At 52.4% G+C, this 18404-nt stretch overlaps 7 protein-coding genes across 7 annotated transcripts; 4 read left to right on the top strand and 3 right to left on the bottom strand.

Annotated features, from left to right (window-relative positions):
• Positions 1-232: 232 nt before the first annotated feature.
• CDV56_104334 (tubulin alpha chain) lies at positions 233-2087 on the top strand (the record flags this gene model as incomplete). The annotated part of the gene is made up of 7 exons (XM_026757953.1): positions 233-244; positions 403-461; positions 557-710; positions 778-865; positions 916-987; positions 1043-1546; positions 1621-2087. 7 exons carry the CDS (start codon positions 233-235, stop codon positions 2085-2087), a joined length of 1356 nt encoding a protein of 451 aa, XP_026616068.1.
• A 306-nt stretch (positions 2088-2393) lies between these two features.
• TPC1 (thiamine transporter TPC1) lies at positions 2394-3574 on the bottom strand (the record flags this gene model as incomplete). The annotated part of the gene is made up of 4 exons (XM_026758157.1): positions 2394-3107; positions 3188-3341; positions 3421-3473; positions 3542-3574. 4 exons carry the CDS (start codon positions 3572-3574, stop codon positions 2394-2396), a joined length of 954 nt encoding a protein of 317 aa, XP_026616069.1.
• Positions 3575-4217: 643 nt separating this feature from the next.
• Positions 4218-5684, top strand: CDV56_104689 (putative Gamma-butyrobetaine hydroxylase subfamily; the record flags this gene model as incomplete). Its single annotated transcript, XM_026758308.1, has 1 exon — positions 4218-5684. One exon carries the CDS (start codon positions 4218-4220, stop codon positions 5682-5684), a length of 1467 nt encoding a protein of 488 aa, XP_026616070.1.
• A 264-nt stretch (positions 5685-5948) lies between these two features.
• On the bottom strand, positions 5949-6828 carry CDV56_104843 (PICOT family protein; the record flags this gene model as incomplete). Its single annotated transcript, XM_026758462.1, has 2 exons — positions 5949-6023; positions 6088-6828. The coding sequence occupies 2 exons, from the start codon at positions 6826-6828 to the stop codon at positions 5949-5951; spliced, it is 816 nt and encodes a 271-aa protein (XP_026616071.1).
• An 808-nt stretch (positions 6829-7636) lies between these two features.
• CDV56_104981 (RNA exonuclease) lies at positions 7637-9898 on the top strand (the record flags this gene model as incomplete). Its single annotated transcript, XM_026758600.1, has 1 exon — positions 7637-9898. The coding sequence occupies one exon, from the start codon at positions 7637-7639 to the stop codon at positions 9896-9898; it is 2262 nt and encodes a 753-aa protein (XP_026616072.1).
• Positions 9899-10155: 257 nt separating this feature from the next.
• Positions 10156-11940, bottom strand: CDV56_105177 (uncharacterized protein; the record flags this gene model as incomplete). The annotated part of the gene is made up of 2 exons (XM_026758796.1): positions 10156-11599; positions 11660-11940. The coding sequence occupies 2 exons, from the start codon at positions 11938-11940 to the stop codon at positions 10156-10158; spliced, it is 1725 nt and encodes a 574-aa protein (XP_026616073.1).
• Positions 11941-12703: 763 nt separating this feature from the next.
• On the top strand, positions 12704-18140 carry CDV56_105385 (uncharacterized protein; the record flags this gene model as incomplete). Its single annotated transcript, XM_026759004.1, has 4 exons — positions 12704-13681; positions 14971-15861; positions 15924-16324; positions 16373-18140. 4 exons carry the CDS (start codon positions 12704-12706, stop codon positions 18138-18140), a joined length of 4038 nt encoding a protein of 1345 aa, XP_026616074.1.
• Between the last annotated feature and the right edge of the window lie 264 nt (positions 18141-18404).

The raw sequence follows: 18404 nt of genomic DNA on the forward strand, positions 1-18404 counted from the left end.
CTGTTGATTGTTGACAGTGTCCACCCGCAACGGGCAGGCGCAAACCATCACCGCACCTTCCTTCCTGAACTGCCGACCGCCTTCCAGACTGACTGTCTTCTTCTTTCTCGCTCTTCTCCTCCTCTTCATCAATACTCTCCCTCTCCTTTCCTTCTGATTGTCAGTCGTCGTCTCAAAACCGACTATCAGGAGTCGTTTTCTCTTCTCCCAAAGTCCGCGTTGAATCACCACCATGCGAGGCGAGGTATGTCCCTCTGGTTTATTTACCCCTTCTCCCCCGCACGCTCGCCCCTCCTGAACCACAGTACTCGGGATCGCCTGATCCGTGTCAACGTCTGCAATATCGACCACGGGCCTCTTTACTACACGGAGATTCTGACGCATCTTATCGCGGTATTCTAGGTTTGCCATCTCCATATTGGCCAGGCTGGTACTCAGCTTGGTAACAGTGCCTGGGAACTGTAAGGACTCACCGCTTTTTCGTTCTGCTGACACTATCGCTCGTGTTGGTCTTTCAGTGCAATTGTTTGGACTAATAGACTTGCTTGTCATGCAGGTACCTGCTAGAACATGGTCTCAAGGCCGACGGTCGTCTCGATCCCGAGGTGCCTGAAACGCACAACAACGGAGGCTCCTTTGAAACCTTCTTCACTGAGACGAACAACGGCAAATACGTTCCTCGTTCTATCTTCGTTGATCTTGACCCATCGGTGCGCTACAACTCAGATCTGAGTGCAGGATCATATGGTAGATGAACATCTACGCTGACTGTAGTAGCCCATTGACGAGATTCGAACTGGCACTTACCGCCAGCTCTTCCACCCCGAACTCTTGATCAGCGGAAAGGAAGATGCCGCCAACAACTGTGAGCCGAAGGTCGGGATCACAAGAAGATTAAGGGCTAACGCATGGCAGATGCCCGTGGTCATTACACCGTTGGCAAGGAACTCGTGGATAGCGTCGTTGATCGAGTTCGTCGCGTTGCCGGTAGGCTCCATCACACGCCGCTGACTCGACAGGGTTTTTCACTAATTTTGAACAGACAACTGCAACTCGTTGCAGGGGTTCTTGATTTTCCACTCCTTTGGCGGTGGTACCGGTTCTGGTTTTGGTGCACTGCTCCTGGAGCGTCTTTCGGCCGAATATGGGAAGAAATCCAAGCTGGAGTTCTCCATCTATCCCTCGCCCCGCGTGTCGACTGCCGTTGTTGAGCCCTACAATGCCGTCTTGTCCACCCACAGCACTATTGAGAACTCGGACTGCACCTTTTTGGTTGACAATGAAGCTGTCTACGATATCTGCCGTCGCAACTTGGACATTCCCCGCCCTGGCTACGAGCACCTGAACCGTCTGATCGCCCAGGTTGTCAGCTCTATCACCTCGAGTCTCCGGTTCGATGGCGCACTCAATGTCGACTTGACTGAATTCCAGACCAATCTGGTGCCATTCCCTCGTATCCACTACCCCCTGATCTCTTATGCGCCTGTAGTTTCGAGCAACCGCAGTTCCCATGAAAGCTTCAAGGTGCAGGATCTTACCTTCCAGTGTATGTGCATCATGTGGTTTTCTCCCCTTCACTAGAAATTCTGGGACAATCACCATAACTGACTTATGCTGCAGGCTTTGAGCCCAACAACCAGATGGTCGTCTGCGATCCTCGCAACGGCAAGTACATGGCGGTTGCCCTTCTGTACCGTGGTGATGTCGTTCCCCGCGACTGCACTCAAGCTGTTGCCGCCCTGAAGGCAAAGGCATCCTTCAACCTGGTCGAATGGTGCCCCACCGGCTTCAAGCTGGGTATCAACTACCAGAAGCCAGTGCGTGTTCCTGGCAGCGAGCTGGCTCCCGTCGACCGCTCCGTCAGCATGCTGTCCAATACCACTTCCATCGCCGAGGCGTGGGGCCGTCTCGATCACAAGTTCGACCTCATGTACTCGAAGCGTGCCTTTGTGCACTGGTATGTGGGTGAAGGTATGGAGGAGGGCGAGTTCTCCGAAGCTCGTGAGGACCTGGCTGCCCTGGAGAAGGACTATGAGGAGGTGGCCAATGATGGTATGGAGCCTGAGGAAGAAGGAGTCGAGTACTAAATCGTCCTTTCTTTGTCCGCTCGCCATCATTCGATGACTCCACTTCATGTATCTCTTTTCACTTGCAAAGCCCTGACTGTATTCCATCCTTCTGCTTGCGACAACCCCTCTTGTTAATGCTTTTTCTAGCGTTGATCTCCAGTCTTTGAGCTTTTTCCTGTAGAAGAAAAAAAAGAAATAGGCAGATATCGTCAAGTGTTAGAATATTCAGTATGCCACTTTTGTCTATGGTTGTGAGGACGATACGGGCTCAAACAAGAACTATTGTACAGATAGATAATATTACAGATGGATCGTTTCATCGGGTCATTCGGCCACGTGGAACTCGCGGAGGACCTTTAGAGATCGCTCGTAAGTCCACATGGTGATGGCACTCGCAGGTGCGGCCTTGATCAAACTCACCGTCAGACCCCGGTAGAGGCCTCGGACACCCTGAGTTCGCACAATCATAGCGATGGTGCTAAATACGCCGCGGTATTCGGGAATATTGCGATGCACATACAGTGTGCGCGTTGGGCCCTGAACCTGGAGTCGCTTTCGCACCAGGTCAAGCGGAAACACTCCGGTCTTGGCCAGAACACTGGCAATGACTCCCGCAGCGGCATCACCGGACCCAAATGGCATGCTCTCCAGCCCGGACAGCACCGGTCTTAACGACTCGTACGTCGCGAAAAACAGTCCCATGTACGGGACGATCTGGCCAACCGCCGCACTGCAACCCCGGAAGAACCCCGCCGGCCCTTCATTCCGCGCAATGTCCTGCACCGATGCCAGCAGCGAGGTGTAGATGCGCTCCGTGCCCTGGGCCGCGAAGCGCGTTCGCAGCAGGTCGAGTGGGTACGTCGACGCCGTGGCCAGGCCGCCGGCTACTGCGCCAGAGACAAATGATTCCAGCGCGGGGGGGAGACGGTGCGGGTCGAGTTGCGCGAGGGCTTGGGTTGTGGTGCGGTAGGCTGTGAATTGCAGGGCGCCGTAGCAGACGTACATGAGTTCGGCGGGGATGTTGCCTTTCCAGAGGCCCTGTTGTCATCATTCATTAGCCTTGCTTTCTTGGTGGTTGGACGATGACGAGGGGAACGGGGAGGGGAGGGAAAGCGAACTGTTATCCCCTCTTGCTTGATGATGGCCCTCATGGTGGAGAGGGTTCCCTTGTATACTGGGCCGATTACATTGCGGTGGGAGGCCGGGTCGGAGAGGGAGTGGATCTGGAGCTGGAGGCGGATCTTGACGACGTCGAGAGGGGCGACGCAGAATCTGTTTTTAGCAAGCGTGGGTGGATTAGCTGCTGCGGGTTCGATTCAGAGCTGTAGAGCCGATAGAAGGCTGGACTCACCGCGAGACCAGCCCGGCGATTCCACCTGCGAGAACGACCTGACGTCGCGTGCCCTTTTCTCGTGTCAGTACTTGGATTGAAGTCTCAAGTGCTTGATGCAGAACGTTGAGGCTGGACGTACCTCATCCTTGAGGTGTTCGCCCCCGGCCGACATGCATGTGATATGTGCAGCAAAGGGCTTGGGCTTAGGCTGGGGCTTGGGCTGTCGGTGTCGGGGGTTTTCGGGGATCGTCAGCGCAGACTTGGTGACGAGGACGCTTTCATCGGATGGGACGAATGATCCTGACTGTGACTTCGTGAGTGTTTGCAGCAATGGATAAAAAAATGTTCTGAGATGGAATTAAGGGCTTGCACTCCGCTGATAAGGTGTGGATGAATCAGGATCTGGGGAGATGGAGACAGGATTATTCTTGTTGGGTAAACAATACGTAAAGGGGACGCTACGAGTCATTTCCATTACTGCTGCTATGCTACTGTTGCTACCTCTCTCTGAGATACTGTCTGGAATTCTGGAATGCTTTGATTGTCAAGATAGGCATTCTTGCTCCATGCCTCGTCCTGCGAATAATTATACCACCAATGGCAGAACGCTGCGAAGGGAAAAGATCTGAAGCTGGTGTGGCTGTTGGTTTGTCTGCTAAGGCGGCAATCCACTAATACGGTCTATAACCTCGGCGTGGAGAATAGCCGCCGCCGCTCCGCATTTGAGGGATTGCATGACATCCTACATCAACATCTCTCCTTTTCCTCCATGCATTGTTCAAGTTCGCGGGTTATCGAAGCATCACTGACGCGCCATGAGCCGGATTCTAGCGCCTCTCGTCCGGCTACCATGGCGGAGTATTCCCCTACGCCCATTCCTCGCTCGACGAAGCTATTCCACCCCATATAGGGAACTGGTGCCGGAGTCGAAGGCAGACCATCGCGTCGTGAACGAAGCTACCGCAAACAATGTCACGGTTGACTATGCTCAAAAATACCTGCGAAAGCCCGCCCCGGAAGGGGTCAGGCTGGCGAAAGACAGGCTGGAGGTCACGGTTGATGGACACAAGCGGGGCTTCAGGTACATGCTCCTGCGTGATGCCTGTAAATGCGATCTCTGCGTGGATGAACATTCGAAACAACGCAATTTCCGCACTACCGATATTCCTCACCGGATTGTTCCTCGGGAAGTTACATGGGATGGCAAGAAGCTGCAGATACAGTGGGCGTTTGATGTCAAGGGATGGAGCATGCACCACGTGTCCACGTATGATGCGCACACTCTCAGAGAAAACAGGGCCAATCCTCCCAGATCGGCTACGGGCCGGTATAGGCCTCGATTTTTGTGGAACAAGTTTATCATGGAGGCGAAGCAGCATTGGGTCTCATACGATGAATACATGAATGACGAAAAAGCATTCGCCAAAGCCATGCGCTATCTATCTCTAATGGGCATCATCTTCGTTAAGGATATCCCCGACTCGCGGGAGATGGTTGAGAAGATTGCAACCCGGCTGGGACCGCTGCGAAACACCTTTTACGGACCGACATGGGATGTCCGCAGCGTCCCCCAGGCGAAAAATGTCGCCTACACCAACGTCTTCCTCGGATTCCACATGGACCTCATGTACATGAACGAGCCGCCGGGCTTCCAGCTGTTACATTGCCTCCAGAACTCATGCGATGGGGGCGAGTCTCTGTTTGTGGACAGCTTCCGAGCTGTATCAGAAATTCGTGACAGATGGCCAGAATCCTTCAAAAAGCTGACCGAGCTGCGCTTGAACTACGAATACAACCACAAGGACCACGTCTACTACAACAGCTGGCCTGTAGTGGAGATGGAAGACGGTGACCCAACGAGACGAGTCGGCCACGTCAACTACTCGCCCCCCTTCCAAGCGCCGATTATCTCGAACGAGCCGATGTACGGCAAGTGGAGAGGTTACATGCGAGCTCTCACAATGTTCACGAATGAAATCGAACGCGAGCGTAATGTCTTCCAGCGCAAGTTGAACCCGGGCGAATGCGTCATCTTCGAGAATCGCCGAATCCTCCACGCCCGTAACAAGTTCAACACCGAACAGGGTCAGCGCTGGCTGGCCGGCGCCTACGTCGACGAGGACGCCGTTCTCTCTACCTTCAGAACGTGCCGTGACGCGGATCCCGAGGGCTGGATTGGAACCCTGGTCAAGACGCCAACTATCCGTGGCTCGAATCTCGTTTCTGAGACCAGTGCGGACGCAGGTGGACAGGCTACCGCCGAGAATAAAGAAATAGCCTAAATCGGAATTTTTATTATAGCGCGGACGCACATTTAGCGACGTGGATTTCACCAACAAGAAGCATCCATCACTTGAGCTTGTGTAATTTCATCATACTCAATTCTGCGGCGAATGGATGCTGTACATATGTAATTGTTCTTGAACACGAGAAAGCATTATATTCATCATTGCTAAATCTCAAAGTCTAACGAAGAGGGAATACATGGGTGAATAAATGGTTTTAAAGGAAGTTTGTATCATGTACCAAGAGTATGCGTCATATCTTCAAGCGGCAGCGGGAGCCTTGTTAACAGAGAACTGGCTCAGGAAATCGGGGTCGTTGTTGATCTCTTCCTTGACCTGTAGCAAATAAATCAGTTAGCAATGGCTTTCCGGTTGCCGGAAGCGATATAAAAGAACATACGATATCTAACCCTCCAACGAGCTCCCCCTCAACCCACAACTGCGGAAATGTGGGCCAGTCCGCAAACTCCTTCAACCCCTGCCTGACGTCCTCATCGGCCAGAATATTGAAGAACCCGTACTTGACGCTCCTCTCCCGCAGGATCCCGACCAACTGACGACTGAACCCGCACTGTGGCGCACTAGGTGTACCCTTCATGAAGAGCATAACCGGCGCAGCCTTCACCAGCTCCGCCAACCGCGCAAACAGCGCCTCCTTGGACTGCTCGGGCGTCAATGCCTGAGCCGAGGGAGCGGGCGGTTGCGTAGCAGCCGCAGGGGCATTCTCACGAGGCGTAGCCGTCAAAGGGGGAGGGATAGCGGTCTGGTTCGCGCCGTCCGCGCCCGCGCCTGATCCGGCGCCCGCGTGCCGCTCCACCGCATCGCGCACCTTGACGGCGTCGCTGCCGCTTATGGACTCGAGGATCTGGCCGTTACGGAGGAGGACGACGTAGGGCACTGCTGTGACGTCGTACTCTTCGGAGATGTCGGGGAGTTCTTCAGCGTTGATGCTCACGAAGGAGATGGTGGGCGGGGTGGTGACGGGGTGCTGGGAGGCGAGGGCGGAGAGAACGGCGTGCATCTGGGCGCAGGGAGCTGCCCATGGCGCATGGAAGTAGAGGACTAGTAAGGTCGAGGGAGGGAGAGAGGAGGTGTGTGCCGAGAAGTCGGCGTCCGAGGTGATTTCGTTGACTGTCGACATGGTGCTTGAGAGACTGATAACCGCGGGGCACGGGCGGGGGGCTTGATTGCGTAGTGGAGTAGATTTTTGATTGACCTTGAACTGAAAGAGTAGCAGCTACAAGACGGAAGACAATCCAAGAGGCTTTTGATGAAGATCAAGGGCACTGAGAAGTAAGATGAAAAAGAAAGAAGACACAATGTCCTCCTCAAGTATACAAGGCGTTGGAGGTGCGGAAGGTCAGAATGCACGAGACCGAAGGCGAATTTTTGGCTTATCAGATCGGCCCAGCCTTACCTTTTCTTACATTCCGTAATTACGGCTTCTGTTTGGTTCTGTCCCGCGGAGAAACCCTGGTAGTTGCGGATCAACCATAGTCCGCTCTGACGCCATCGCAATGAGTCAGCAGATGATATTTTCCTTTGTCAATTGGCTTCGCATGTGGGAATAATAATAATGGATCCCAGGGAGCATTGCAAAAATCAATCAAGGATAGGAAGTACAATGTTAGCTGGGCTTGACGGCATCATTTGAAGCAGGGGTTTTCGTCCGTAAGCAGCTCGGGGACACTATCATCACGTGATGCTGTCCTCAAATTTCCATCTGGGATAGTTATCATCACGTGGTCTCAAAAAGTCCATCCAATCCCTTCTGCTGAGCATTTTCGACATACAACCAGCGAGGAGTTTTCGATGAAACTGCTTTATGCCGAGTTTCGGTTGTGTATAGACTGAGTTTTTCGCATAACGAAGACGAGTGTCCTGTATCATAAGTGTTTGCGACTTGCCAAGCCACCAAATATCTGCCTTTGGCCACCACCAGTCCGGATATGGCTGGAACAAACAAGCGCAAGCGCAGAGAAACCGGATGCGCAGATGACGAGGATCCAGTCAGACCTCTTTCAGATACCACCAATGGCTTTGGAGTAGCCCAAACTCTATCGCTTCTTCTCAGTGCAGAGTCACGAGCAGCAGACGAGAGCGGGACAGCTACTGCAGGTTCTGAAGCGACACTTACAGAAGGAGCCCATGATCAGATCGAAAATGGTCTATCTGTGCAAAGACCCACGAAAAAGAAAAGAGTTGACGGCGGAAAGACGAAATATCCTGTGCTCACCTATGTGGAAGGCCGGCTACAATCTTCCATCCGCATCGCGGATCTCCAAAATCTATTGCTTTACTGTTTCGCGGATGGCATCGCACCTCAGTGGATCTCCATTAAGCATTCGGGTCATGTTAGAAAAATCGTCGTCTTGATGGTTCCCGGTTTGGAGATTGGAATGTTTGACGGGACCCTTCCATTGAAACGTCAACCTGAAGACCATGATGCTCGACCGGCACAAGCTCCCGACGCAGAGCAGAAAGACTCTGATGTGAACATGACGGCTGAAGAGGATGAGCGCAAGGCCGAATTCCTTCGCTGGAAACAAGGCCTTCCGCTGGAAGATCGATCGCACCGATTCAACCCCCGTCCATTAACGCGAGACAATCTTCCGGAACCCTTACGACCACTAGCGGACATGTTTCCACACATCTGGCCCGTCAGGGCCCCGGGAGATTCCAAGTACAACAAGGTTCATTCTCCTCTTCAAGCCATCTTACTTTCTTCCTTACCGAAGAACAAAGACAGTGGGGGCAAGGGCCCCAAACCGCCCAAGGTAGACAAAAGCTACGTCCCCAAGCGTACACCTATCACGGCATTCATCAGCAGTGTCGAAGATCTGCGTGAAAACGAATACGTCCTTCATCCGGCCCTCATGCCAACTGAAAAGGAGAAGTCGGCGTTGGCGGAACATCGCAAAAGAGCTGGCCAGTCCACCGAGGATGGCTGGGTCGATACGCATGTCCCGAGCTTGAAAGCGGGACAAGTTCCTGAGAATGAAATTCAACAGGGCAGTGTAACAGCCGGTCGCGATATACTGGCATTGGATTGTGAGATGTGCATCACAGAAGGTGGTAAATCAGAACTTACACGCATCAGCTTGGTACGGTGGGATGGTGAAGTGGTATTGGATGAGCTTGTGAAGCCAGAGTTGCCCATCATCGACTACCTGACCCGGTTTTCTGGGATCACGAAAGAGAAATTGGATCCTGTCACTACCACCCTCGCCGACATCCAGCAGAAGCTGCTCACTATTCTCACTCCGCGCTCGGTGCTGGTTGGCCACTCGCTCAATTCCGACCTGAATGCTCTCAAGCTTACCCACCCCTTCATCGTTGACACCGCGATCATCTATCCGCACCCCCGCGGACCGCCACTCAAATGCAGCTTGAAATGGCTCACTCAGAAATATCTCGGGAAGGAAATCCAAAAGGGCCAGACCGGCCATGACTCCGTGGAGGACGCCCGTGCCGTGCTGGAGCTGGTGAAGCAAAAATGCGAAAAGGGCGAGCGATGGGGCACAAGCGATGCCTCAAACGAAAGCATCTTCCGGCGCCTTGGACGTTCCCCGCGCCCAGGAAAAGCAACCACACCTGGCGAAGGCCGTACAGGAGCCGTCGTGGACTGGGGCAACCCCGAGCGCGGATTCGGGTCGCAGGCGACCGTCGCGATCGGGTGCCAGAATGACGACGAAGTCGTTGAAGGCGTCTCCTCCGTCGTGAAAGGCGATACCAACAACCCGTCTATTCCAGGCGGTGGAGTGGATTTCACCTGGGCCCGAATGCGCGAACTTGAGGTTCTCCGCGGATGGTGCAATCGTCTACCCGACCCGAACAACGCCAACGAGTCCACGACGTTGGTCCCTCCGCCCGAAGAAACCACCCCGACGGGTTCGGGTACAGCCGAGCCTGCTGCTGCTGCTGCTGCTGCTCAGAATGCCCTGTCAGATACAGTAGCCCGCACAGTCTCCAACATCCGGCGCATCTACGAATCCCTTCCACCTTGCACCCTGTTCATGGTATATTCGGGCACCGGGGACCCACGTGAAGTCAGCCGCCTGCAGGCCATGCACAAGACTTTCCGGGAGGAGTTCAACTCGCGCAAACCCTGGGATGAGTTGACCGTCAAATGGACGGATGCGGAGGAACAAGCGTTGAAGAAGGCCTGCGAAAGGGCCAGGGAGGGCTGTGGGTTTATGTGTGTCAAATAGAGAATTCCCTCGTCGGGCTTGTTTTTGTCTTGCATATACGGCCTTCCTTGTTGTGTATCGTTGGTTTATAGAAGGATCTAAGTCAGGATACCCAAGAGACTTGGTTGAGGTTGATGAAAGATAGATTGATTACATGATATGAACATTCCCATTCGCCAACACTCTGCAATTATGGTAGGGATATTATGGGCTTGTTTATCATTCTGCATCTTGAATGGTTGCCTAGAAGTACATGGTATGAATTGCACCCTACTATATCACCGGCCCTCTTCAGTCTCCATTGCTTCCTCGCGTTGCATTGCCAAGCGCGCCATCAAATCTCGCGCTGCTACCTGCGCCTTTCGTCTCTCGTCATCATTGTTAATACTTGGAGCCTTTACATTCGTTGATGCTGGCAGATTCTCCTTGGTGGAGTCCGTCTCATGACTCTGGGGTTGACTACCTCCTTCCTTGTTCGAGTGCTGGGAAACTTCCTCCGTGGCCAATGACAGACTCCCTTCTGATGTGTTTTGATCTCCGTTCATCGGTTGGGAAATTCCATTGCCAGACTGGCGCGCTGAAGGGGGTCGCGATCGACTGCGCAAGGTTCGCGAACGAGTAGAACCCCGTTGCCTGGCCTCCGGTGCTTCGCTTGGACTCGTGTTCAATGGCACTTGTTCAGTTTGACTACCTGTGCCAACGTTGACACTTTGTTCGCTCAACGGCGTCTGTTTGGGTGTCTGGGAAAACTCCGGCTGAGCAGACTGGCTGAATGATTTACGCGGTCGTCCTGGCTTTCTCCTCTCGGTGTTCCCGCTGGATGAAGGCCGGTCAGTGGGATTGGATATACGAGGCCGCTTGACCACAGCGGGCTGTTGCGTGTCCACAGTTGTGGCTTGGGCGTCTTCGATCATGTTGTCATAGTGTGGCGTATGTTGTCGCGATCGAGTGACCTCAATGCGAAGTCTAGGCGACTCAGGCGGTATCTGATGGCGCGATGAATCGGTTATGGCACGAACAGGCTCAGGTTCCTTCAAGGGAATTTTGACTGATTGCACATGCATATCCGCAAGAGAAAAGTCGCCGAATGTGTCATCTTCCTCCTCTTCGAATGAGTCCGCAATGGGCTCGGTGCGACCACTTGGGAATGAGTCGGGCCAGGGCCGTTTCCTACTAGCTTGAAGTAGCCCAGGACTCCGAACTTCTGGCATTGCGGTCGATTCCACGCCCAAAGTTGCAGTAGGGTGCCTTGTTGTCTGCTCCTCCATGTATCGATTCTTCAACTTAAGAGCCTGGATCTCCAACTTCAACGTCTCGATTTCTTCGGCTTTCGATTTGAGTTCCTTCAACACCGTCCTGATCATATCAAAATCGCTTCCGTGAGGACCAGAAATGTCAGAGGAAAGGCGCCCAGGACCATTCAACTCTATCCGAAGCGCTGTGAAGGAATGTTTCAATTCCGACATGGTATCATGTAGGTTGTTAACGGAGTTGGAGATGTGATCAATGATGACACCTTGATGCTGAATCTGCTGTTCCATCGACATAGGATCCCTGTCGACCTCGTGAGGACCGGTAGATATTAAAGCGCGACTGGTGGTGGACTCTTTCGGAGTCGGACGGATCAGACGTTCGAGGGAGCCGTTGAAAAGGGGTTCAACCGTGCGCATGGTGACGATCTCTCTGAATGAGACCTTGGATAGCTTCCAGAAGATATTGGGACTGGAGCCCGGTTAGAAGGCGCACTTGCGCATGACCTTGCTCTTTGACTTTCGTACTCACCCATCGTCTAAAGCACACAGAACTCCCAGTTTCTGCTGACATAGCTTGCAAGCGATTTCTTGTAGGATACGACCTCGCAAGAGGCTCATTTCAGAATTCTGTGGCACCTGCTTCTTCTCCGTTGAGATCGAAATCCGGTGTAGTTCGACGCTCAGCCATCCTGCAGCGACGGCATAAGAGTTGGACAGCTTTGCCCACTCATTTTCGAGCGCGGCGAGGGAGCTCGAACAGCGTGAACACTGGCAGAGAATAGCGGGACGAGCGAGTTTGGACAGATCCATTCTGAAAATCACATTCAGCACAAGAACTGGTGAGTGTCGAAGACAAAAGATTGGCAAGCCCACTTCCGGCCTTGTAGTAGAATGCCCACAGCGATCTCGAATGCTGAGTAAGTCGTTCCACTGACACGCTGGCGGGTCCAGCTATTCCACTTTCGGTTATCGATAAGGGTCGCACGCGTTTGCGGCGTTTCACTTTCGTCATGGCGTTTTTAGTCATAACGGTCAATTGGACATGCAATGGATCCAACTAGCGGTTATATTACGGAGAGATATTTACTCCAATACCGTTCGAACTTATTTTGAACTTTACAGTACGGGGACTCTAGAGCACAAGAGATAAAAGTTGACCCCGCACGCTGCTGGTTCTTTCTGCCGTGTCCGAGTGGGCGGGCACCGAATTAGGGAGGGCCATTCTCCAAAAGGCAGGTCGTAAGTCGCAGGGCAACTCCGCATGGCTGCTTATCGGTTGGACTAAAGCTGGAGCAGCTTCAATAAAAAGGCCTCAGATCCTTCTTGATGAACGCCGCTCTTCGCATTCTACGCTGGCAACTGCTTGCCTTCAGGCCATATTCTCCCGCTCAAAGGTTTGGACGCAATCGAGTATTAGCCATGGCGAGCACTTCAGCGTGTCTCAGTGGGACCAATGGCAGAATCAGTAGTTGGCAAGGCGCCGGTGCAGCGGAATTCGACTTGCGAAGTGAGTTCATTGCAGTGCAGTGGAAGACACAAGGAACTAATATGGAAGCACACCCAAGGCGACACGATGACCAAGCCTACCCCATCGATGCTCGAAGCAATTTGTCAGACGACCTTGTTGGACGACGTTTTTGAGGAGGATCCTGTGACAAATGACCTCCAAGCCTATGTCGCCGAACGGACCAACCATCAGAGCGCCTTACTTGTCATGTCGGGGACCATGGGCAACCAAGTTGCGATTCGGACACATCTCGTGCAGCCTCCCTACTCCGTTCTCTGTGATCATCGCTCTCACATCGTGCGCTACGAGGCCGGAGGTGTCAGCTCTCTGACCGGGGCCATGGTACAACCCATTGTGCCTAGTAACGGTATACATCTTACTCTGGAGGACATTCAAAAGCATGCGGTGCTCGCCGAAGACGTACATTACTGTCCGACAAAGCTTATCAGCTTGGAGAATACCTTAGATGGCATGGTGATGCCTCTGGCCGAAGCTCGTCGGATCGCAGAATGGGCTCATCAGAACGGAGTCAAGGTACATTTGGACGGCGCGAGGCTCTGGGAAGCAGTCGTTTCTGGAGCCGGCAGCTTGCCAGAATATGCTGGCCTGTTTGACAGTGTGAGTCTGTGCTTCTCCAAAGGCTTGGGCGCACCAATCGGGAGTATCATCGTCGGATCCAATGAATTCATTAAGAAGGCTCGTTGGTTTAGGAAATCCATCGGTGGCGGCGTTCGTCAAGCTGGAGTTATTGCTGCCGCTGCAAGGGTGGCCCTCGAGGAGACTTTCGGACCAGATCCGAACGGTCAGAAGGGTAAGCTTCGAGAAACTCACATCAATGCCAAGAGAATCGCCGAGATGTGGACTGCCCGTGGCGGCAAATTACAACATCCAGTACATACAAACATGGTATGGCTGGATCTTGAATCCTCTGGTGTAGGTCCCAATGACCTAGCAGAGATCGGAAAGGAGATGGGTCTCAAATTACTCGGAGGCCGAATCGTTGTGCATTACCGTGAGTCCCATGCAGTACCCAAGCAGCATGTGGTTAGTAGTTTCTGACTAGTCACAGAGGTTTCCGAAAGAGCGCTCAGCAGACTGGAGCAGGCTTTCGATCGCGCTCTGAGTGGCGAATACCAGCGCAGCACAGATCAAAGTAAACCTTATGGAATGAAGTAGTGATAGAATCTCAGATACTTCTTTTCTGAATAATGCCTTAAGATCAGCACTCTTTAAATCCTGCTTGTCGTAACCTAAAGACCTGTAAACACAGGGTTGATCAGTCATATTGATGTTCCATGGATGACTCCAGCCGCCAAACCAGGATGCAGTCCCATTGGTCAGAGCTTTGATGGAGGCCTCAGGAACAGCCTTGTTGATGCCTTGTCGATGCCTGGGGCGGACTCGACTCCAAAATAAAGGCGGACCGTCACCCTCAGCCTAGCAGCTTGTTTCTCGGACAACGACTTTTCTGCAGACAGCCTCCTGTCTCGTCCCTGCCGTTGGCTCCACCCTGTCAAGTGAAGGCCATCGCAGAACTCACAGGAACTTAATTGTGCAGTAAATGGCTGACGGGGAACAGCTAAGTGTGTGAGTTTCCGTGCAATGTCTCCGTGTGTGGCTGATCGCTGTTATGGACTAACCATTGCCCACATTGTACTATAGACATAGCCTTCGTGCTTCTGATAGCCTTTCTCAAACATAGTCCTCTCATCGCTTTTTGACTCAATGGTCCCGGGCATCCATCCTTTTAATCGCCTGGATTGGAAATAACAGCTTGATGATCCAGTGGATTGAGTGCAGTCTTGCATATCACTGTGCGTCCTGGTAGCCTACAAGGGATTTCAGTTTTTGGAATTCTAGATTCTGTTTGCCTTGGGTGTTTCTCTCTTTATTCCTGGTTCTACCGGATTCCCACGTCTCTGGATTTGTTGCCTGGAAACCATTCGAGAGGACCACTCCCACATTGCCTGGAAAGAGCGTTTGGCCCGCCATATCCCTTCGAGGGTCCCGAATCAGATTTCTTGGACACAATACATACTTCTCCGTTGGTTTCAACTTTTGGATCTCCCGAAAGGTGAGAGGGCATTTCTCTCTCCTGTAGGAAATGCGCGACGAGGTGCCAGCCTTCTGACTAACATCGGCAGAAGCATTCTATGAACTTGTATTGATTATTGAGTTGGTTATGCAGCTATAGTTCCCCACGCCCATCAGCTTTGATACCCCAGACGACCCAGTCTTGACAGTCTTTCCTTTAATAATTTGCGGTACCGAGTCATTTCGCTCTTTTTCCATTTCTTTTTTCTTTTTCGTGGATAAATTACTCGTCGTTCTAGATGGAGGCGACTCAGGAGTCGACGCAGCCATGCACAGATCCCCGCCGTATTGGTCGGAACAACTCTGGTCTGCTCGAGGAGGATGTGTCAGACATCATCTGCATCTTGCATCCAACATCTCTTGCCGCTCATGAGGCAGTGGCCGCAACTGCTTCCCTTGCTCCTCAACACATCTTACAAAGAGATGAGTTGGAATACGAAGATCCCGACACCGCAGCTCTGGATATCGCCCTCAGACTGTCCTCCAACGTCCGTAATGTAAGCTTAGGCTTCTGTTTTGGGCGCAACCGAAGCCGTTGCGACCTTCTGCTTGCCCCGGACGACAATGCGAAACGCATATCCAACACGCACTTCCGAATTCACCTCACCGGCGATGGGATTCTGATGCTTGAAGATCTCTCGACCAACGGCACCGTTGTAGACGATTGTCGTCTTCGCAAGAATCAGAAAGAGAACAGCCGCATGCTGACCAATGGCTCTGTCATACAAGTGTTGCGCGGCAACAACGCCTCTGATGAGGTAAGGTTCGTCGTCCGCATCCCGTCTCGGGATGGATATGCAATGCGGTACACAGAGAATATGCTTCGTTACCTCGAACGAGCTCAGAGGCAACCAGCAGGTGCCATGCAGAAGAACCGTCAAGGTTCAGTGCGACCTGCTCTGGAATGGACAGTAGCCAATGCGTATGGAATGCACTGGACAGGTGGTAGTATGTACAATGTGACTGGTCAAATCGGAAAAGGAGCGTTCGCAACCGTCTACAAGCTCGCCACGAAACAACACGGAGCCGTGTACGCTGCCAAGGAGCTCGACAAGAGGAGGTTCATGAAGAACGGGATACTTGATCAGAAAGTGGACAATGAAATGAAAATCATGAAGGATCTCAAACATGTCAGTTTTTCAACCCCTACGTCTCATACAAGACTTTTAGAACTGATTACCGCTCAAAACAGCCCAACATCGTACAATACATTGATCACCATGAACACGACAGATGGATCTATATTATCATGGAGTATGTACCTGGCGGGGAGCTTTCTACTTATCTTTCAACCCATGGCAAGATTCCTGAAGACATGGTCAAAACATTGGCCAGGCAGCTCCTGCATGCATTGCAATATCTCCACAAACGCAGGATCACGCATCGTGATATAAAGCCTGATAATATTCTGATCGCTTCACTTGAGCCGCTAAAAGTGAAATTGTCGGACTTTGGATTGTCGAAGGTCGTTCAAGAGGAAACGTTCTTGAAGACCTTTTGTGGCACTTTGTTGTACTGTGCACCCGAAGTATACCCAGAATATGAGAATTATCGACGAGGTGAAGTCAGAAAAAGACGTCGATTGGGTGACCCGTAAGTCAACTTCAATCCATTGCGGGCATGGCGAATACTGATTTGTAGTCCTCCGAAAACGTCCCCATACGATCAGTCCGTCGATATGTGGTCATTCGGTGCGGTACTATTCCACATCCTTAGCGGTACGCCTCCGTACACAGGTCGAGGCGACGACAGAGGGTCTCAGATGTTGCGGAATATTATGACTAGCGAGCCTGATTATGATGTGTTGCGCAGAGAAGGTGTCTCTGAGGCCGGTGTTGATTTTGTTAGGCGCCTTCTGGACCGTGATCCTCATTCACGACCGAAGGAAAGTGAATGCTTTCAACATCCGTGGATACGTGATGTGCCAGACGTCGACGAGTACGACGATAACGATATCCAACCCACCGACTTCGGGGCCCTGTCTGATATTGGTGAAGATCTGGAGAACGAGCTTGACGCGTCACAGATTTCGCTCAATGACAACCCAGAACCGGATATTGCCGGTGACGAAAGCAACGAATTGGCACAATCCAAGAGGCCCAGGATTGACTATCCCCCTGCCCAAATTCACTATCCATCACTCCCAAATATTGAAAGCTTCCCAGCCGCTCTCCCAATTCCTGACACCACCCCGAGACGCTTATTTGGTGAAATCACCTCTTCCGCACTGCGCAGTTCCAACGTCTTGGGAGCCAGTATGAATGCCTTCGGCGGTGATGACCTCAGCGTCCATGACTTCGTTTCTTCAACCGGTGAGTCGATCATAAGCGACGGCAACAGCCTAAACTCTGTCCTCTCCCTTCCGGACAACCCCTTTGCTGGATCCGCGCCAAGCTTGATGGGAGCTGAGAACCTCGTTGGGCAGCTGAACATGAACTCGTGGCACCCTGGCACTTCGGCACACGGTCCCCTGGCGGCCGCCGAGCTGCCGGCTCTGAAGACTAGCGTGAATGAAGCAGTCGATGATAGTCCTGGCCCCGAACTCAACAAGGAAACACATCCGAGTACTGCGACCCCGAAGGGAGCCAAATTCAGCCGCCGAATTGAGTTACCACTTCCCGATACGGCCAGCGAACATTCCAGCCGCGAGGTCACCAGAGAAAATAGCAAAGCCCCCTGTGATAAACCCGAAGCGAGTGCCGGTGAGGTTTTTGACATTGAATTGGCGGTCACGATCGACGCTCGAACCGGCCGACAAATCTCACCAGACGGCATAGTGAGCGACAACACATCAGCAGCCCTGCAACATGCTGTGCCTACTCAAATTCCTCCGACTATTTCCCTCCACCGGCGTGAACAGTCTCGTCCACTTTTAGGAAAGCTCACTACTCTCCCGGGATCAATATTTGACCTGACGATTCGCTTGGAAGATCGAATGACATCCTGGGGGCGGGGACCTCAAGCAACCATCTGCCATCCTGACCCTATGGACACGCGAATCCCTGCATACGCACTGGAAGTGACTTTCTGGGCACCGGCTATTGAGGCGCAGATCGCGGCAGGGCGCAACTGGATGGAGGTTACTGGAGTAATGGCTATTCTTTCAACCAAGACTCGCAAGTGCATCTGGGTCAATGATACAGAATTGCGCCGGGGGTCAGAGGGAAGCAACACTCGGGAGGGATTTCATTTTGGGAAACTGTACACTGGCGATATCATCACAGTCTACCGACATCGGAACAAGTTCTTGAAGTTTCAGTGCGAATTCTACCATGGAGACAGCGCACGCTCGCGACCAGAGGAGGAAAAGGGCTTCGTGGTGCGGAAGGTGTTGATGTCCAAGACGGGCGTGGCTGCTAATCGACTGCCAGTGCGCAAAGATAACGATGGGGCAAAAAGCACGGTCTAACTGTATGATGAGAAAGGGCACTTGGGTTAGGTAGATTTGGGATGGTCGCCTGCTTCTTTTTGGATGACTTATTGCGCAGCTATTGTTAGCTATATTGTTAGCTGTCCACTCTGTGACTCTTTTGCGGCGCACTACGTTTCTGCAAGATTTCTCGTTGGGGACCACAGTGGCAGAAGTCTGCATCTTGAGTTGAACATACAGTGGGATTGGATTCAAGGTCTGGGATATCCATAAATGAAGTTGAATTATGATAAAATGCTTACT

This window comes from Aspergillus thermomutatus (genome assembly GCF_002237265.1).
Source record: "Aspergillus thermomutatus strain HMR AF 39 chromosome Unknown NODE_50, whole genome shotgun sequence".
Taxonomy (NCBI): Eukaryota; Fungi; Ascomycota; class Eurotiomycetes; order Eurotiales; family Aspergillaceae; genus Aspergillus; species Aspergillus thermomutatus.